Source organism: Haemaphysalis longicornis, unplaced genomic scaffold (genome assembly GCF_048455015.1).
Source record: "Haemaphysalis longicornis isolate Haplotype H1 unplaced genomic scaffold, Haemaphysalis longicornis Haplotype H1 scaffold_7, whole genome shotgun sequence".
Classification (NCBI taxonomy): Eukaryota; Metazoa; Arthropoda; class Arachnida; order Ixodida; family Ixodidae; genus Haemaphysalis; species Haemaphysalis longicornis.
In genome coordinates, this window is record NW_027526422.1 from 95,291,600 (window position 1) to 95,312,909 (window position 21,310).

A 21,310-nucleotide genomic window follows, 5' to 3' on the forward strand; every position below is an offset into this window, starting at 1 on the left:
TTCAATACGTACCGTCATGTCCTCAATGATGATGGAGTGTTCCTAAAACAATACGGTTTATAGCAGAAAACATTTTCACACAATAAGCTATAAAAGCATAAACAACAGACAGCGCAGCGATGTCACGTACTCAAGGGCAACCTAAAGTTCTGAAAGGAAGGAGCGAACTTGTGTTCCGCAATAAGCTAGAAAGCATAAGCGTCGAAGAAACAGTCAGCAAAGTGACTTGCACAGACGAGTGTTAGCGAATTGAATGCCTCAAAGTTTGCTATGCATTCTTTTGTGTGGAAATGCTTTTCTTTCGAGAAACATTTCTACAGACCGAGAACATAGACTGGGTTAGTGACGACAAGGTTACATCTTTTACTTATTAAACAAAACTGCCGAGCGTTGCTTACGACAGAAAAAGTAAATTAGCGCTCAGCTCGTAACACAAGATCAGACAGCAGGGTGCATTCATGCACTAGTAACAAAACAAACAAATCCAAGGGCGAGCGAGCAGCGAGCGAACAGGAGTGCAAAGGGCGAGCGAACAGCAGTGACGAGCAGCGCTCGTCACTGCTGTTTGGGATGCATCCGTGCTTGAACACGGCAGAATTTCTTCTGCGATGGCATCAGGCGACGACAAACGACGTCTCTTTGTTGCTGGCTGGACCCTCGTTGAACGGGATCGCGGCTTCGGCTTGCTCAAATACGCCCGCAGCCCGTCGAAGCGCCTTGGAACGGCGTCGGGCCGCAGCTTGGGTTTCTCACGTCGAAAAGAGACGACGTCTCCTTTCACCAAAAAAGTGTCGTTCCAAACAACGTCCGCAGTGTCAAAATGTTTTTCGCAGACACGGACATGCTGCGAGTCAAAAGAAAAGCCGCCGGCTTCCTGTCGCGGTATTGCACGTTTCCACTGCTCGCGCTTATCGGCGTCACTTGGCAAGCAAAACAACGAGACCTCTTCGCTCGTACCTCTGTAGCCGGAGCGGCATCCCGGTACGCAACAAGTCTTGGGCATTTCCTCCTAGTGTCCTCGCACAATATCACCAAAGGCGTCACATCAACTGGTAACTTAAAACTCAGAAAACAACGCGCCGATGCGCGGATTCCGTGGGAGTGCAGCCTCGCCGACGCAGCGCGCAGGTTTCGTCTGTCCCCCACTATGCACTCAGCGCCACCCCGCGGCGGCTTCGGCGACATAGCAAACTGCTCCCATAGCGTTACGGCGGAGTTTCGTGACCAGAAAAGCATTGAAGGACTCTGCCATGACCCATAGCACCCACTTCATTTCGGCACTCCTGTATGAGAATCATTTCCGTCACTCCACTCATTCACTGGCCAGGTTAAAAAGAACTGCCAGGTAGCTATTAAGCACCGATGCACAAGAAGATGTCCCCTACAGGCAAGGAACAATTCAAACAGAACAGAACTGCCAGACAAAAGTAAAAGACAGAGCAAACTGATTCCTTCACATCAACGCTGTGAAGGCATTCCACTCCAGAGAGAACACAGCAGGCGTCCGTGCTCACCGAGTGGGGAAGGCACCCTGCGGGGGTCCTGCGGCGGCAGGGGCGACGGGCAGGGGGCCAGCAGGCCCAGCTGCTGGGTGGGCGACGGCCGCTGGGTGGTCACCACGGGGGGCTTCAGCAGGCTGTTCAGCATCTCCTGCTGCTGGTGTTGCTGCTGACGGAGCATCGCTGCTGCCGCTGCATGGGCAGAAACACAGCCAACGGTGAGGGAAAAGCAACACAATGTACGCTCTCCAATCGCTGTTTGAACGAGAAGTGCAACAGTGGAATGCCTGAAGGTGGCCATGAGGAAGCATGTAACAAGCTTTCAACAGTCTGCCTTGCATCATGTCAACATATTTAAAACATCAAAGAACCACTCACCTCCAGTGCAAAGAAGAATGCAGTACTATTGGCAACGATAAACTACCATGAAGACACCCACTGAACACTATATATTAAGGCCATCTAATGCGGCACACCACAAGGGTCTACTCTGTCCCCCATTGTATTCAGCGTGTCCGTAGTAGGGTTTTTGGCACTGTCCAAAATATTACCGCTCCTTAAAACCAACCTTGAGCTGTTTCACACAACTACTGGCAACTGTGACATGCTACAAGCAGTCATTAGTAAATTATCTTAGGATGCATATGCAACAAGCTGATCCTAAATATTAGAAAAATGCGAGGCTCTCATCAATCATGCTATACATGCACCCTACTTTTTGCACCTCTAGCATTGTTTTCAGACCAAGATTTCAGACTTCAGACCTAGACTTCAGGCACTTAGACAAACACGAAAATGCTCACAATGGTGGATAATAGGATTACAGTCGAGACACAATGGCGCCTCAGGTTTCAAAATGAATGCGATGCATTCAGGCCAGGCAGCACTGCATTTGGGATTTAACGGCGCCAGAGACCCCTCCCTTCTCCCTGCCCACCCACCGGCCATGGGGTCGTGTCGAGCGGCCAGCAGGTGTGCAGTGGTGGGCGGGCTCAGGGGCTGGTGGTGGGGGTGCCCCAGGGGGGGCGGCTGCAAGTTGGGGGAGACGGGCCCCATGCCGGCCAGGATCTTCACCAGCACGTCCTGGCCCTGCTGGGGCACAGGAGGCTGGGCAATCACCGGGGGGGCCTTGGGCCGCAGAAGGTGTGACAGCAGGCCCTGCTGCTGCTGCTGCAGCAGGGCGTCTCCGCCACCCACCCGAGCCATGCCTGCACGTGGGGGTAAAAAAAGGCCAGGGGCACAATTCTCACTTTTGTCCATTTCGAAGCGTCCAATTTGAGAGAGCATCTGCGAGCGTCTGGTTCTGGGGCATGTGGTTGACCAGAGATCTCGCAAGTGCATTCGCACCTTAATTGAAATGTATCTTTCAAAAGCGGACTTGGAGTTCAGGCCCAGAGCTCAGGGCAAACCTACAGATTTCACCAATAAGGCTCAGCTCCATAATTAGAACTACCAGGGGGTATGCACAGGACTTATGCCCAAAGAAATTCACTTCAGTACGTAACCTGACCTGACGGTTAGCCAAGTTTTAGCTCATTAATGGAAACTAGTTAGCTCCTCCACTGTTACCAGCCAGCGGTGCCGTATAAATATTTTCACTTGTGTCAAGGATGATGCGAGTCACCCCATCCACTTTAAAATCCGTTACAGCCACTTGCATGGAAGGAAGTTACACAAGGAGTGGTGAAAGCAGACAGCAACAGTTTGACTCAGTTTCATCGACACCTCTATCTCCACGAAAGAAGCAGTGGCAACCGGATAAAGAGGCACGCAAGTACACTCAAGCCTTGCTACATCAACCAGAGCAGATATCGCAAAATAGTTGAATACAGCTGAGATTGATGTAGGAAACTGCATTACAAACACCTCAAACTGCAACGTGTAGCCTGCTTCGTGGGAAGGGGCCACTCACTACTTGCCCATAAATTCTCTGCAGCCAGAATGAAAGCAGTCTCCCTCTTGCTGGATCACTGGACTTGACTACACTGCGAGTTCAGGCGTCCACGAACAATTAATGCAGTGCTGTTTTCGCATCTTCAAATGCCAGGGCTCGAGTGCTAGCTGTGTAGCACCTTGGCCCTGGTGTCACTTCTTTTAGATGTGACGCATCTCTTTCACCCGCCTTGTCCCTCCGGCGTAGTCGGCGGCGTCCGCATCCCTCCCCCCATTCTCCTCGCCGCGACAGCTGCACGCTAGCGCCGCTCTCACCGCAGCGCCATCTGTGTGTTAGCGCTCGCCGGCACTCGTTCCGTTGCCGTGCCAGCTGTGCGTGGGTGCGAGTTAGCGCACAGCTTGTGCTGCTCTCTCTCATTCCGCTGCATATAAACACTGTAACTGCGCCGCTCCGCTCAGTCGTTCCGCCGCCGCTCTGCCGATGACATCCTCTGATGACCACAGATGATTTGAATGGAGACTAACAGGCCTGCTATCGCGATGGTCGGCGCAACTGTAAAAAATTTACACCATCTTCCCGCGAGGAGAACCATGGGGCAGATGCAACACGTCGGGGGTGAACATGCTGCGTAAAATATGGATACACAACAACAATGGACACGCTAACATAACGGAAACGCAACGGAAACCCCCGATGCGTCGCATTTACCCCATGGTTCCCCTCGCGGGAAGATGGTGTAAATTTTCAGCAATGGGCTGAAGGTGGTTATGTCGTATGTACTCACAGTGCCAGTGTTCTCTCCTTTCTTGGACAAGAAATGTTCTCGTGTTTTACTGCAAATGGCAACAGCGTACGTTTCTTCGTGTTTGTTCCAACCAAGCATTACACAACTACAGCCTGTTGGGGAGACCAAAATATTGCTGGGGTACAAGCTGCCAGGCATGCTCAGACTGCCCCAGGTATACCCCACCAAATCACAATGGCACTCGCACGATGCCGTGAACATGCACTTGGAACTCCACGAATGCCTGCTGCACCCACACTGTTCACAGCATATTGCAAGAAAGCTCGTGTCCATACCGGGCAGGAGCCAGAAAGGAGTTCAAATGAACCTCGCCTTGAAATTGAACGCTGCCTCAACACCGGCCCTGTGCCACTTGGCTAAATAAAGCTGCTGGTCACACTGGGACCACACCCGCAGAGCAAGCAGCAGCCACCCACCGTGCTGCGGCTGCTGCTGCTGGTGGTGGTGGTGCTGGTGGAGCGGAGAAGAGGGTGGCAGCTGTGCCCGGAGCAGGTCCTCCTCCTGGAGGGCCCGCTCGGGCAGGGACGGGGGTGCCACCAGGGTGGCACCAGTGTGGCCGCTTGGGGGGTGCGCCCCCAACTTGTTCAGCAGGCCCTGCAGGTGCTGCTGCTGTTGGTCACGCTGCTGCTGCTGCTGCTGGGGGAGGTTCAGGATTGGCACCGGATGATGGTGGTGATGCTGCTGCTGCTGAGGATGAGGATGAAGCTGATGCTGCTGCTGTGGCCGATGGTGCTGCTGCTGGCGGACGTGCATGCCAGTCGTACCCAGGACCACCTGCTTGAGATCTGCCTCCAGCTCCTCCACACTCTTGGCCTTGCCAGACAGTGCTGCACGCAAGCCAGGAGGCTCATCAGCACACCACGTTCGGGGCACAACAGCCGGGCTAGTCCAGGGCACGGCCGGCTTTATAGATAGCACCCTGCCCATCACATTTGGCGACATTGGGAGCCAGCGTGCCAAAACATTGCCGTGTTGGGACGGCACGCTCTCAGGTGGGACCGAGTTTAAGGGGGGAGGTGGGTCTTTGGACATTTTTATTTTTAGTGCCAGCTTGATGAAAATTGGCAGCCTTGATTAGATTTTTACACCGATTTCAAATATGTAATTGGTTTTAACATAGCTGCATTTGTTCAAGAAATATAACTTCTTGAAATTAATTTAATGAGGCATTTCTTGCGGGGGTCTAGAGCGATTTCGCTTTAGCAAACTCAATGATGATTTATACGGACATAATGCGAAAGGTCTACTCTGGAGGCTATGCTATTTTTATTCATTTCGAAGACTTTTGCAAAGCATGAAAAAGGGGAACATTTAATATCAACAATTTGTATAAAATTGCCTCATCTTTATTAATTTTTGGAAATAGGTAAATGACAGAGCAATAAAAATAGCATCACCCCCTAGATCAATTCAATACGAATACAATGATACCAGTCTTGTCATCCTAGCTCAAAAAACCCCCCCGTAAGGAAGAGTCCGGTTTCTGCTTAAGGAAAATCGAACGCTACAAACGAGGAGCGCTACAGCGCTCCTAGCGTAGCGCTACAGTGCTACGAGTGCTACAAAAAGCACAGTTCTGTCCTCGTTTGTAGCGCTCGATTTTCCTTAAAGGAGCATGAAGAGAAAATACAACTTCGTTTAATTTGAAAGAACTAGGATTCAGTATCTCCCTCAGCTCCATTAGAGCCACAAAAGATGTTTTTTAACGAAAAAAAAGCAAGAAGTATTTAAAAACTTTCAAATTTTGCGCCACAGTGACGTGTTATGAGCAAGAATGACGTCACACGGGCCAACAATAAAACAATTTTCAGTGCGTTAACTGCACATTAGCATTAAAGTGATGCTGTAAAATGAAACTAGAGGCCCCATTACAGACGTCCAGTCATGTGTCATCGCGACAGGTCAGTTAGGCGGCCGCCAATCACACAAACAAGGTTCCGTGACGTCATAGAAAAGTTGCGGGAAATTGGCTAGGGGGTTGCCACGGCTTCACACGTTTTCTTTAATATCTCCGTTATTTGTTCGAAGATTGCGATGATATTGGTATCATTTTTATCAGGACTAAGCAGGCTTTCTAATAAACCCAACTTGTATTTTGTCTTCATGGCTCCTTTAAGCAATGAACCAACTAGCCCAACAGCATATTTTACTGAAGTAACCTTTGCTACAGCACAGCTACAATAACAAAAATGGCATCACTGTGCAGCTCAGTTCTTCATGAAGAAAAGCACACTAAGTATGTGCCTGGGTGCACCACAAAAATAAGCGTAAAAAATTCAGCGTAAAGCCAAGCATAATCTCCGAAAACAGTTGAGAAAAAGTAGATTGTCTACTAATAAACTCTAGAAACCAAATTTACTATTTCCCAGTTTATTCCAGTGCCTCTGAAAACTACATACAAGCCCACACATCACATACTGCATTCTTTTCTGCTACCTGTAATGCTAAAGCACAGCAGCCAATGAAAGTGACATTCCGTTATGCTTTTGAAACTAAAGCAAAGGTGTAGGTGAACTGCAATTTTCTAATCAACGCTAGGGTTGTACAAATAGCATCACCTGCTAGAGCAATTGCTTACGAATGCAATGATACCAGTTTTATCACTATAGCTGAAGAGATAAATACAAAAACCTCGTAAGGCAGAGCAGAATCTTGCAAGGAAAAACAAAATAATGACGCACTACAAGTTTCTGATCACAGCCACCTTTGCTACAGCACAGCTACAGCACAAATAGAACTATCATGTAGCTGTAGAAAGTTTTACTACAAACAGGGCTAAAGCACAGCAGCCGCCTAGAAGTGGGCGCTGTCCGGTGATGTCTCTCCGACCTAGAGCAGACCAGGGCTGTAGGCGGAGTCCCCAGCAGGCCCGTGTAGCCTCGCCAGCTTTCCTTTGACGGCAGTACTGTCGGAGTGGTCTTTCTGCGACCTCTGAAGCCTGGCCTCGTCCTTCTCAAGGCTGCGCCGCACCAAACAACTTCCTGCCCTGTAGCCGAGGTTCTCTGCCACTTCCACGTTGCTGCTGGTGAGGCCCTGGTTGAAGCGGCTGATTGCTTCCGCCACTGCCCTCTCGATGCTGCGCAGCGAGTTGTGCTGACTCTTTGGGGCCTGCTCCCAGATCAAGGCATGCAGGCTTTCGTTGGAATTTTGCGTGATGCCATCACTACATCACTCGAGCAGGGCTTCATCACTGAGACATGTGAAGACAGGCTCCAGCGCCTTGCACACAAAGTCAGGCAGGCTGTTCTGGTGAGGGAGGAGCCCCATTCTTGGCCAGGGCACAGTTGTACTTACACCAGGACTCCGGTCCCTCGGGACAGAGGCTGTGCTTGGGCGCCTCATCTGTCGACTACATGTGCTGCAGCACGGCCGCCACTGCTCACTGCATGCCTGGCACATCGTGCTTGTGGCTCCTCAGGGCGTAGCCGTAGTAGTTCGTTATCTTCTTGATGCGGTCTTGGGCGAGCCTTCCTTTGCCTCCAAGTGGTTCACCCTGGGCTCTGAATTTGCCCAGAAGAGCACGCAGGACAGCTCCCATCCACTTGTGTATGTGATTGATACAGTCTTTCTTGAGGACTTTTATGAAGCCGTACACAGCGTCCTGTACCAGGGCATGAAAAGTCCTGCTGTCTCCATCGGACAGCATGGTGGTGTAGCGCAGCTTGTACTTCTCCAGAGAACGTCGGACATGATCAAAGCTGCCTCCACCTCCATCTGCCCAGCTTTACAGTTAATGTTTTTTTGGCACACCGGAGTGCGTGTTGTGTGCCAGTCCGCGTACACTTCGTCGTCTGGTTTCGGGCCAGTCGAACAGCCCTGGCAGAAATTGGACAGAACGACGTGGTCTATGACGAGACCAGTATACATCTCTACGAGACATCCAACAGAGATGTGGGAGCTGCGTCCGTGTGTCAGCCAGGTGCCGTCAAATGTGACGTCAATGTTTCCGGGTGCGTTCCTCAACTCGGCATAAAGTTCTCCGATGAGGGAAACGCTGCCTCGCACTCACTAGCCACCGCATTGCAGGCTTTGCCCATGAGGCCCTGGTACCACCGCATTGCAGGCTCTGCCCATGAGGCCCTGGTACGTCTTGTGGTGCAGGCCGCGATGGGAAATGTTCATTGCGGCAAAGAAGTCAGCGTGAGCTGTCGCTCCCTTTCCGAAGCTTTGCATACCTTTCATGGCGCGAACATTCACCTCAAAGGGTGTTATCTTGGCCGCACCAGCCATCCTCGGAAACGGATACTGTTCTTCGCGCAGCCCACATGCTGAACACGCAAGTACGAGCTTCGCACAGAGTCCGTACTCTTTTCCTTGGTCCTTGGAAACAGTCAAGGTTCTGCCGCCTCACCCGGAGCAGAACACGAGCCCAAAAAACGAGTTTATCACGTCCAAGTCCACAATAAATTCCGTGCCACTTTCCAAGCTTTCGCTCGCTGGTTCTCTATGCAAAAGTTTGAACTTGCGCTCTGTCGTCGACTGCGACGCCAAACGCTTCTTCACATCCGCCACATGTTTAGCACTCGAGCCGCCAGATGACGGCTCGATGACGCCTGAAGCACTGCAACTTGCCACGGCTGGAGATTCTGAAAAATCTTCGTCAATGCCGCCTTCCTCCCCACGTTCCACGCACATTTCCGCCACTTCCCGTACACTTGACACGAAGTTTTTTTTTTATGCGAACATCTCCCGGCATTGTAGCACGAAAAAGAACACGTTACACCAAATCGCAGCAGCAGAAAGAAAAAGACACCATGAGGAGAACTACCGTGGAGGCAAACGCGAAGAAAAAAAACAAAAATACAAACGCAAATACAAACGCGAAAAGCACCGAGTTCACCGCGCCACCCAATCAGAGACTCGATACGCGGGGCTCGTCTCGCGCACGGTCTGGCCAATCAGGGGCTCGTAAGCGATCTTTCGAAAAACTGTGAGAGCGAGGGCCCTCGCCATGCTATGCCATTTTGAGACATCGCAAAATATGCACAAAGAAACGACCCTCAAAACGCGCCCAAGATGGCTGCCACTGGTCATCTCCTTCACGCATCGTGCGTGCGAAGTTCAAGCATTTCTTTCCTGATTTTCGACAATTTGGCGTCGCCGTCATGTTTACAAAGTTGATTTTTGGACACTTTTTGATCGAATTCAGCAGCGAAACTTTTGGAGTAGGTTCTTGAAGTTACAAAGGCTTCAAAAATGTATTTCTCAAAACACTTTTTTTCCCTATTTTTGGCCATTCTGAGACCCGCGTCCCCACAGCTCTGTGCCTACGCTGCCCGTGCAGGGCCTCCATCACCCACCGTGCTGGCGCAGCTGGGCACTCTTGGCGGCGTCCCCGTTGAGCATGTGGGCCTCGACGTTGATGTTGGCGTCCATGAGGATGTCCAGGATGTTCTTGGAGGAAGGGCCGTCGCGGTGGACGGGGGGAGGAGACAGCTGCTGCTGCTGCTGGGGCAGGGCCGGGCTGATGGGCGTGAAGTAGGAGTCCGGCCCCGGCACGCCCAGCATGGAGCCGCCACCGCACACGCCGGCTGCTGCGGCCATGCAGGGGAGAGGGAAACGGGACTGGGCTCAGCCTTTGCTTTCGTCCAGTTTCAGGAAATGTGCTAGGCCCCCCTGCCTCTCCTCCCCTCTGACCCACAGCTTTCCACGAGCTACGAGACAACAAATCAGCACTCATCCTAGCATCAAGGGCACAGCACTGCACCAGCCTTCTCTCAGACTTCAAATTCCAGGCTACATGCACACTCTCTGCAAAAGGAATTTTCCTAACGTTTACGGAATGTACGCCCAATCTGCCAGGCACTACTATTCACAAACTTGCACCAATGACAAAGCAGAATCCTTGTCCAAAAAGGACGAGCCTCCGACAGTACACCTGGTAAAGACAAGCCTTTTGCTCCAAATTAGCGCCCTCTCTCAAAATGCCCAACACTCCCTTTTCCAGAGGCACCAGTCTGAGAGGGATGCAAGAGAGAGAGGAAGGAAGGGCAGGCGAAGCAGGGAAGGCCCGCACAATACGCACGCCGGCGAAGGGGAGGTGGAGGAGGCGAGAAAAAGGTGCCCAAAGAGAGTGGGTCTTCCAGGAGGCGGGGGTGCGTGGGCGGGGCAGCCTCGGGCAGCAGCACCATCCTGGCGACCCCCGGGGCAGGTCGGGGAGCACAGGCGGCCGCAGCAGCAGGGAGAGGAGTAAAGGCACAGGGAGGGAGGAGGGGAGAGCGCAGAGGAGAGGTGGCAGGCGGAAGACAGGGAGCAGGGGGAGCAGGAGGCTCCTTCCCTGAGGTGGACGAAGAAGAGGAGGCGGCAGTCGGAATAAGGGGAGCAGGAGGAGCAGGAGCCTCCTTCCTTGAGGTGCAGGAAGAAGAGGAGCAGGAGGAGGCAGTGGCCGCGGCAGCACCTGAGGCCAGGATGCGCGAAGCCAGGTCGTTCTCCTGCTGCTGCTGCTGCTGATGGTGGTGCTCCCCCCGCCGGTGGCCGTCCTCCCCTCCGCCACCACTCAGGGCTGCCAGCAGGCCGCTGTCCAGGGGAGGAGCCAGCTGCGGGTCCGAGGAGAGGGGCGGGCTGTCGCGACGGAACCACTGCGAGAAGCGGCTGCCCCCACTGGGCGCTCCAACCTCCGTCTCGGTGAGGACATCGTCCTGCAAGGGGGGCCGTTCACACAGCTCAGCACAGCCCCAGAAAAAGAAGCAAGACAGCTTCTCACAGGCGAGACTTCAGAGAGAAGTGCTCATACATGTAACACAGACCTTGCACACAAATTGCTTAACTGACAAAATCACAGACCCTCAGCCTGCAAAAGAAAAGAAACGAGCATGGAATGAGAACACAGCAGGTTAAATAACTCAGCCACCTGAGAATCTTCATGCCATAACTGCCCCACTGCTTTAGGAGTACTCCTAAGGGAGAATTAAAACCCATGGCAAGGAGCGCTGGTCATGTAGGTACTTATATTAATATCTAAGTTTAAAAATTCCCACCGTTATAACTGATAATTGGTGTAATAAAAGAGACTACAAAAGACACTAACCAGAACTCAAAACATTTTTATCGCGTGCAAGCACGGTCATACTACTAATTTGCCATAGAGAAGCCATAGGGCCTCTTTAATTCACAATTCTAGACTCACCGTGGACTCCCCCAGAAGCACTCCGGCATTAAATTTTCCCCGTGTAATCTTGTGGCTTTGGGGGGAATCCTCTGACTTCCCACGGATTATCCACGGAGAGTCCGTGAAATGTAAATCGAAGAGCCCCATAGCCTGTCAGCTTTGTTTGCCGCATGCGAAGTTAGTGCACATCTCTTTCAACAGCATCTATAGGTGCTTCACCTAGCTGAGGTCCTTGACGGAGACGAAGTCCCCGAGGGACTGTATCGTGCGTTGGGCTTCCTGCAAAGACACTAACCGAATAGGCTGCCCAACCACACGTCATCAGAGCCCCCGCTGTCCGCAGCACATATCTGCACAACGATCACCTCTTCAGTGGGGCACTCAGACATTGACAAAACATCGGCCCTGTTGTCCCTTTCGCGGACAAAAAGGAAGGCAGTTTGAAGAGGCAAAAATATAGCCAGTCGTTGAAGAGGCACCCAGTCAAATTCAAAGCAGTGCACACTTGGCGAACGCCCAAGCGCCTTGCGCCGCGATCTCGCGAGCGGGCGTGGAAACAATGCCAAAGCGGAGGCGCCGGGAGAGGGGTTCGCAAGAAAAACTAGTCCCCTCCACCTCTCGCCTCCTCGTAATCTGTGCAGTTAACTCTTTCTGAGGGGTGGACGGGATGAGAGGCACATGTGCCCGAGTGCAACGTTTTGTAAAGCATTCAAATCCTCTGCACATTTGAATCCGGCTTGTATCGATCACCGATCGTTCCTCCCGTCGGGGGCACGAAACCACCATTGACACATTGCCCATTCACCCAGCCACCAGTGCGAAGCAGCGTACACCCACCGAGAGGAAGCGGGGGCACCAGTCGGCCTTGAAGATGTCATTGAAGTCGAAGCCGTCCTGGGCGGGCAGGGCCGGGGGTGCGGGCCCCACACTGTCCGGCAGCGTGGGGCTTGTCACCAGGGGCGTCGAGGTGACCCCGGGGCCATCGCCCGACAGCTTGCTCAGGTCCATGGTGCCCGTGCCCGACGAATCCTCCTGGCTGTCTGTCCCTGGGAGGGGTGGGGATGACGGCAGGCAGGCAATAGTCAAGACCACCACGCCAAGAGTGATGGTGATAATTGGCGTTTCATGGCACAACGCCAACTAGGGCAAAGAGCGCCAAAAGAGGGTTATATCATAACCCTGGAGTCATAAGTGGAATATAACATGCACTTGCTTTTATTATGCGAAAACGGCCAAAGAAATGTAGAATACAGTCTACGCTCGTTACAGTGGATCCGGCAACAACGGACTTTCGGTTACAACAGACCATTTCTGTTGGTTTGTCTGGTCCCCATGCATTTTAAATGGAGTCCACTCCGCTCATAACGGACCCAGCTAGAGCAGACTATCGGCTACAACAGACTAAATTTTAGGGGAAAATTGTTTCGACTACATGTTTACAGCGGACTTCTGCGGGGCCGGCACCCGATATACTTTTTGTTTATTTTGGCCAGAAAACTTATGTCTGGCAACATTGCTGGCAGCCGGGTCGTCGGCGCAGCCAAGCCCAAGCCAGAGTCCTTCAATAAGGGACTCTGCCCAAGCCAAGCCAGTGCCAGTGGCTTTTTTTTTTGTGCGACCAGCACATAGATAATTTTTTATTTCTCTATGACCAGCGGCATAAGCGGCAGGGCAGCTGATTTCACTGTCGGATAAATTAAGCGTAATTAACGCTGTCGAACATGGGGAAAAACAGGCCGACATCGCCAGAAGTACAGGCCTGTCTAAGCAGATGGTCCGCCGCTCTACCGTCAAGAACAAGGCCGCTGCTGATAAACGCGACTCCGGTGAGATTGAAAACAGGGCTATCGAATACTCAAAGTTGTGCACCCGGAGGCGAGTCTGCCCTCGTCAGTTTTTTTGTGTAATAAAAAACTCGGGTTCAGTGAAGTTCGGTCTTTATTATTCCCACGCAGCATCGTTCCCGTTCCGTTCGGTGAAAAAGGTAAGAAATGCCTCAAGAAGGGGGGTTTTTCTATCCATTGTGTGCAATCTGCCGGTAACCGTGCGCAGTCCAACTGGTCTATCTTCCGATTTCACAGCTGTCCGTCATCAGATTTCATTACAGCTGTTTCAATCACCAGACTAAAATCGTTAAAAATGTGGAAGCTGCCTCGGGGGCACGTCAGGCAGCGATCTGGTTTGATTGACGAACGGTTTCGGGAAAACCTGCCTCGTCGTGGAGGGATTTAAAGGAGCCTAGCTAATTCAGATGGCCACGACTGATGTTTTATAGCTGGTTAATAATTGCGCCTAGTTATATTCTTGCTTTATCTGCTCAGCTTATCATGCGTCTTTACATGCTTGACTGCATGCGCGAGGCCTTTTGCAAGTGCCGGTGCTAAGCTTTGGAAATGGTGTTTACGCGATTTTTTGCCCTTGCGCGAGCACTGTGCAGAGGTGCTCTGCGTGCAGAAAGAACGAAGTATGCAGTATCCCCCCCCCTCCGGTCGGATACTGCATACTTCGGCTACAGCGGACGTTTTTTTCCGGATTCAGAGGGTCAGTTGTAACGGGCGTAGACTGTATATGTTTAGTTCCTAGTTTAAAAGTAGGCGTACTTTCGATCTAGTTGCAAGGTTGCGTTATGAAAAAGGGGTTTCCCACTAGGATGGTCAAGCCAAGCAGAAACCACGTCTAACGAGCTCTTTTCCTCTGATTTCATACACCACAGCTGCGAGTCGCAAGCGCAGAAGGCAATGAATGGCTCTTTCGCACCGTAAAGCGTTGGCACAGCTTTACTAGCAAGTGAGCTTGCACCGCGTCCGCGTTAAGCCTACACGCCAACGCTCGCACTAGAGGCAGCCATGTTGGGTGCCCACACTCGCTCGCTGGGATGACCAAATGAGCGGGCGAGCGTGTAGAGTCGTAAATCTGTTGGTCGCCTCAGCGTACTGGTGCGTGCACAGTGGCGTCTCCACTCGTTCACTCCACTCTACTAGCCGTATACCCACCCTACAAACTTCACCCCCTATGACGTGCCCTTACCACGTTTGTAGATGCAGACTGTAGCCATGTCATCTATACACCCACCAAATCCCTCTCCCCTTATACTTTTAACTCTTCATACAGAACCCCACGGCATGCACGCACATGCAATTGTGCATGAGGGGATTTTTCCCCGTATATGGGGCCACCGGATTTCCCTTCTGCCCAGCCATGCAAATATCCGCTTTAGAAAGAAAACACCCCGGGCTCACTCTTCAGCTTGGACGCCACCGAGGGGCCCGCAGAAGAGGAGGCGGTGCCAGCGCTGGTGGAGCCCGCAGCGGAAGAAGAGGAGGAGCAGTGCGAGGAGGACGACACCCCCGTGGACTGGTCGTACTGCTGCTGCTGCTTCTGCTCGGCCTTCTGCTGCGACTCCTGGTCGGGGGCGGGCCCGTTGTTCTGCTGCTTGCGGCTGGCAAAGTCGCGGCAGCGCCGCATGCGCCGTGCAGTTCGCCGGCTCATCTCGGGGTCCTCCTCAAAGCCCACCAGCTCGATGGTGTCGTGCTGGCTGGTCGGGCCACCCACAAACCACTCTGGCTCCTCTTCCTCCTCGATGCGCTCGTCACGGCCTATGTGGGAGGAGGAGGCAGAGCGGTTAGCAGTTAGCACCCAGGGTGCCCGGCACAAATGGTGGCAACTGCCAATCTGGCTTTAGGCTGGCAACGCCCACTGGTCATGTCCATCACTAACCTGTTGTCCCCTGCACAGGCCGACTTCCAACCATTCCCACCTTCTTCACTCCATCATTATCATCATCATCAGCCTGTCTACGCCCACTGCAGTGCAAAGGCCTCTCCCATTATTCTCCAATTATCCCGGCCCTGTGCTAACTGCGACCAATTTATCCCCACAAACTTCTTGATCTCATCTGCCCATCTAACTTACTGCCCACCCCCTGCCACGCTTGCCTTCTGTAGGGATCCACTCTGCTACCCTTAATGACCTCCGGTTATCTTGCCTACACATTACATACCCTGCCCACTTCTTAATTTCTACTAACATGTCCTTAACACACGTTTGTTCCCCGACCCCCTCCGCTCTCTTGTCCCTTAATGTTACACCTATCACCTCCCATTCCATTGCTCGCTGAGTCGTCCTGAATTTAAGGGGGGACGCGGGTTTTAGAACGGTCAAAAATAGCGAAAATACGCATTTTGCGAAAAACATGCAAGTCTTTATACCGTCAAGCACCTACTCTAAAAGTTTCACCGCTGAATTTGATTGGGAAGAATCTCAAAATGAACTTTGAAAACGCAGCGGGAGCCGCAAAACGCCGAAAACCAGGCTAAAAACGCTTGAACTTCGCGTGTGCGCCACACCTGGAGCAGACTGCCCGCGGCAGCCATCTTGGGGTGTAGCCGATTTCTTTGTGCGTATTTGCGAAATCTCAAAATGGCGTCGCACAAGGAGAACGAGCGTTATCACCAATCTACCGAAGGTCGTTTTTGAGCCGCTGATTGGCAGGAGCATGCGCGCTCGAGTCGAGCCCCCCGTTCCGCGTCTCTGATTGGCCGGTGGGGTTGAGGTGCCATTTTTTTTTTCCTTTTGTTTTTGCAGGCACGTGTCCGCCGCCGCAGTATTTTCAATTTGGGTGCGTTTTCTCTGCTGTTAGTGACTGCGATTCTGTCACAACGTCATTACGTCTCTTGCCGCAATGACTGCAGACCTTTACCTCAAGGAACTACGCGCTGCAAGCGTACGAAAACATGATGGAAGACGCCGTGGACAGCGGTGCCGAGATCGCCTGTCACATACGAACCTGGTCCGAGAAGCGCCATGTGGAAACGTCCAGATTTAGTTAGCTGTTGTGCTTTGGTTTTATTTGTGAAAAAAAAAAAAAAAAAGTCTGCAGCACAATATGTTTGTGCTTTTTAGTTTGCATCGACGTTGAAGGAAGTGCAAAGTAGGAACTACCGTACGTGAAGTTCAGCAAAAAGTGCAGTTTTCCAGCGCTGTTTACAAAAGTTTTTCATTACTTGCATAGAGCTTTCTAGGTTATTTTTGTGGTACGGTTGCATACTTTTTTTTTTTTAAGGAACAGAGTGGCACGGCGCTTTTTATATTGTGGCTATGCTGTAGCAAGAGCTAGAAACTAAACATGCATTTTTCTCTATCTTACTTTGAAATGTCATGCTCTGCCTTACGGAGTGTTTCACTATCAGGCTTTTGACCTAGGATGATAAGACTGGTATCATTTAATTTGCAATAAATACATCTAGCAGGTGATGCTGTTTGTATCACTCTGGTATCGATCGCCGAATTGAAGTTCACATGCAGCTCTTGTGAGGTTATGCTCTTCCTTGCGGGGTGTTTCCTTATCCTACTCTTGAGCGAGGATAACAAGACTGCATACCTGCCAACCTGGTCACATGGAAATTCGGAATATCTGCGGACTGGGGGAAGTGGCGGGCAGCACACTAATTTTTAAGTCTAAAGGATTCGCGTTTTCTGACACGTGTTCTCACGTTTTCTGAACCATACGTGAAAACCGTCAGTATTGAAGAGTAATGAGCAGCAACTCCATTGGGAAGGGCAGCAAATTCGGATATCTACGATTTTGAGAACACTTGGTAGTGCTTTCGCGGCTGCACAGCAAAGCAACTACCGTGGTCGTACCACGGGTCTTACTGCACAGGATGCAGCAGTCATACAAAGAGCGCCATGAACACGGAATTCATAACCGGCCCGTGAACAACATGCTAGAAGCAGGCTTGCCGAGGTAGCAGTGAGTTCTGGATATGGATGCATAGCCCACCCCGAGAAGACGACAGAAATCGCAGCTTCGCAGATGGTGATAACACTACGTATTGCTTTCTCATGGTGGCGCAGGTGCCACAGTGTCGTTTAAATAGATGGTTCCATTTTTTTCAAAAATTCGTATAATTTCAGGCACGATTCGTAAAATCGTAAGACGGGTCAAAATTCGTACATTTTACGTAAAATTCGGAAGAGTTGGCAGGTATGAGACTGGTATAATTTCATTTGTATTGAATTGGTCTAGCAAGTGATGCTATTTGTATCACTGAAGCATTGACCAGCGAAGTGCATTTCACCTACAGCCTTGCTGTAGGCTTGAGATACATTGCAGGACAATCTAGTTCTGGGTGGCTGCTGTCCTTTAGTCTCATTGGTAGCACAAAAACAACAGCAGCACATGGTATTTGTGCCTTTCTGTATTCTGAAAAGACACAGAAAAGGTGAACGAGGATCGATACAGTTTCTGAAGAGTAACAGTAGAAAATTTGACTTCCTTCACAATTCGTACGGCATTTGTGTGAATGTACGTTGATCTTTCCAGAGTTATTTTTGTGTTAGTCGCATGCTTGGTGTGCTTTTCTTTGTGAAGAACAGAGCTACAAAATGATGCTATTTATATTGTTGTAGCTGTTCTGTAGCAAAAGTTACGATGATCTGAAACTTCAGATGCATTTTTCTCAGTTTTTTTTTGCAAGACCATGCTCTGCCTTACGGGGGGGTTTGCAATGTTGCTCTTAGGCTAGGATGACAAGACTGGTACCATGTATTCATATTGAATTGATCTAGGGGGTGATTCTATTTTTTATTTCTCTCATTATTTACCTATTTGCAAAAATTAATAAAGATGAGGCAATTTTACACAAATTGTTGATAATAAATGTTCACCTTTTTCATGCTTTGCAAAAGTCTTTGAAATGAATAACAATAGCATAGCCCCTCCAGAGTAGACCTTTGGCATTATGTCTGTATAAATCATCATTGAGTTTGCTAGAGCAAAATCGCTCTAAACCCCCGCAAGAAATGCCTCAATAAATAAATTTCAAGAAGTTATATTTCTTGAACAAATGCAGATATGTTAAAACGAATTACACATTTGAAATTAGCGTAAAAAACTGCTCAAGATTGCCAATTTTAATCTAGCTGGTGCCGAGTCGTTCTCAATTTAAGTTGAACCCTCTTAGTGAGCCTCCAAGTTTCTGTCCTGTAGACTAGTACCGGCGAGATGCAGCTGTCATACACTTTCTTCAGGGACAATGGTAGGCTGCCAATCATCTGAGAATGCCTGCCGAATGCACTTCACACCATTCTTATCCCAACTATCTCTGCCTCATGGTTGGGATCCGGGGTCACTACATGGCCCAAATAGATATATTCGCTTACGCCTCACCACCTATATCAAACCGCTGTACTGTTCGGAGGCTATTGAACATTGGTTTAGTGTTCTGCATATTAGTTTTCAGGCCCACGGTTCTACTCTGTTTGCCCAGCGCGGTAAGCATGCTTTGCAATTTATCCGCAGGGTTACTTAGCAAGGCAATGTCATCAGCAAATCTGAAGTTACTGAGGTATTCTCCATTAACCCTTATGCCCACCTGTTCCCAATGTTCTGAATGCCTCTTGTAAACATGCCATGAATAACATTGGAGAGACTGTCTCTCCTTGTCTGACTCTCGGTGTTATATTTTCCCTTACTTCACACCCACAGTCTCAGTACCAATTCCAAGTGACATGGACAGCCTAGCTGAATGTTTTGTTCTTTGGTACAGCTCACTCACTTCCCATCCTCAAGCGCTACGCCTATCACCCCCTTTTGTGTACCCCTATCAGCAGACCCGAGTGCGCTCTCCAAGGGCCTCCCTACTTACCCCTGCGGCCGTAACGGTTGGAATGTCCGCCGCCCCCACCGCCGGAGTGCGAGGAGTCGTCGAAGCGCCGGCCACCCCCGTAGCCGTACTCTCGGTTCTCCCGGTCCCAGTCACGCTGGTCTCGCAGGATACGCCCACTGCCAATGCGTCGGCTGGGCGGCTCCCGATGCAGCAGCCTGCACAGCACGACACTGCTCAACCGCGGCTCCAGCAAGACCAAGGCTTCCTACATCACCGTGGCAAAGCGCGAGGAAAAACGTTGCAGCCCCACACCAAAAATATACCCCGAACAGGACTGTACGTTTCGGCAGCCTCTGCTATTGATTGCCTTTGGCTGGCCAGTACAAAAACTTCGACATTTGGGAAACAACGCAGGAGGAAACAATGCGGGAGGCTTTAGCAAACCACAAAACGAGATTAGGTGTAGCCTAAGCTCAATATAGCAAAGTAGTACTTTGCAGACAAAAAAAAAAAAATCAATCAGTTTACTGCGAACTTCGATGCATCAAGGTTTTCATCTATCAGCGACACAAACGATATCATGAAGAAGCATTCATTTTTCAAGTTATTTTAGACAAAACAAACAAACCAACTGGCAACTGGTGAGCGCAGTATACTAACTTTTAAAACTCCTCTCTCTCCCTCCCTCCACTTTTCTGGTCTTGTAGAAGTGAAGAACGCACCACAGTACAATAAAGCAGCCTGCATGCGACATCCTGCCAGTTTTGCCTTTTAGAAGCGTGCCAGGAAGAAATTTATGCAGAGCTACACACACTGCCGGGCCCTGCCGCACTCGCACGCCCCCACCGATTCGTTTCTCACCAAGTGCTTGAGTGTGACGGCAGAGGACATTTCCTGCATTCTGCGAGCGTAACGCACCCCTACAGAAAGGAGTGGGAACTTCTCTTGCCCTTGAACGTCTTGAAAAAGCGCAAACTCGACAAGATCCACTTCCTGTGTTCACACCGAGTTTGCACTACTTCAGATGTCACACAGGGGCAAGTTGGCAACGGTTCGTGATCTCTCTCTCTCCCGCAGCTTCCACCAAGAGGGGATTCATCCTCGAAGAGCCAAACAGGCACAAGGAGGGAGAGAAGAGACGGGGACAAGCACTGCTCCCCAGCCTTCCCAAGTTCACTGCGAGGAGGAAAAGAAGGGCATCGCTCACCCTCCCTGGTCGTCCTTGTTGGGGCCCGACTCGGAGGCGGCCGTCGTGCGTTGGGGCGGCTGGCTGACGTGGCAGCCAGTGCCGAAGCTGCGCCGCTGGGGGCTCAGCACCAGGTCGTCGCGCTCCTCCCGGGCCAGCCGCTCTTTGGGGTCCGTGCTGCTGCGGCGCTTGGGGCCCCCCAGGGGGGCCGACCCCCCACCCTCACCCCCCTCAGAGTCCAGCCGCTCCCGCTTGCCACTGCCACGCGGCGGCTGCTGCGCTGCTTGGCCCCCTCCGCCGGATGAGGAGGAAGAGGCAGGCGCCACACCGCCACTTCCCCCCGCCGTCGACTGAGCCGCCTCTTCCGTCGGGGACGCCGAGCTGCCCCGCCGCTTGCCCAGGAACCACCGCTCGGGGTCCCACATGCCCGACAGGCTGCACACGCATGCACGTCCACATAGTGAGCACGACAGGCCACAAATTTGTACTCCACTTCAAATCGGGAGAGAGGATGAGCAAAACTCTGGAGAACCACGATCTAACACAACATTGTCGCCGGAGGATGGAGTAGTGGACCGCCCTTTGCACAGATTACAAAGTAGGCCTCAGAAGGGCCCAGTTCTGAACTGTTTCACTTGCATTTGGGCCTTCTAAAAGAGGGCAGGCAGAACAATTGTTCCATCAATGCCGAAGAACACAACAATCAATTGCCACTTTTTTCTCTTTTCCTACCTCTTATATTCCCCTGTCACCTTGATTGCAGAGGCAAACTGAACATACTTCCCCCTACAAAAAGAAACTGAATAAGCTCTGATGATCTAGCTGTCCTTTAACTCTTTCACTACCACACCTATTTAAAATTGTGCCATTTGAACAATAACTTTGGAGCCCCTTTTCGAAGTGTTCAAGGAATTTTAAAAACAGGTAAAGAGATTTATGGTTGGCTCAGAAAGCGCCCTTTCAAAATCTTTCATTTCCATTTATGCGACAAAAACACGATTCGACACCCATTTCTATCACCCGAGAGTATAAATGGAGCATGGTCATCACTGCTGCCGAATAAACAGGCATGCCACTCACACAGATCAGCATTTGGTTGTTACCAGAGCACCAATGAGAAGACGATTTGTCAGGTTTGGGCTCTGACAGCAATTAGTGAAAAAGCAGCTGAAAATATCCAGTAGTGCCTGTTAGCAAGGTTAGTTTTT

At 51.0% G+C, this 21,310-nt stretch overlaps 1 protein-coding gene across 2 annotated transcripts in view; it reads right to left on the minus strand.

Moving 5' to 3' along the window:
• LOC144146124 (uncharacterized) overlaps positions 1–21,310 on the minus strand; it is a 45,213-nt gene that overhangs the window by 13,191 nt on the left and 10,712 nt on the right. The window contains exons 3-11 of one of the 2 annotated variants that reach the window (XM_077678076.1): positions 20,124–20,537; positions 18,956–19,131; positions 14,546–14,902; positions 12,144–12,352; positions 10,596–10,836; positions 9,499–9,729; positions 4,615–5,025; positions 2,441–2,707; positions 1,515–1,691 (exon numbers count right to left, since the gene is read on the minus strand). In XM_077678076.1, coding sequence (XP_077534202.1) covers positions 1,515–1,691; positions 2,441–2,707; positions 4,615–5,025; positions 9,499–9,729; positions 10,596–10,836; positions 12,144–12,352; positions 14,546–14,902; positions 18,956–19,131; positions 20,124–20,537 — 2,483 coding nt within the window. Of the gene's footprint in view, positions 1–1,514; positions 1,692–2,440; positions 2,708–4,614; positions 5,026–9,498; positions 9,733–10,595; positions 10,837–12,143; positions 12,353–14,545; positions 14,903–18,955; positions 19,132–20,123; positions 20,538–21,310 lie in introns of both variants that reach the window. The other variant, XM_077678074.1, reaches the window with a different exon arrangement.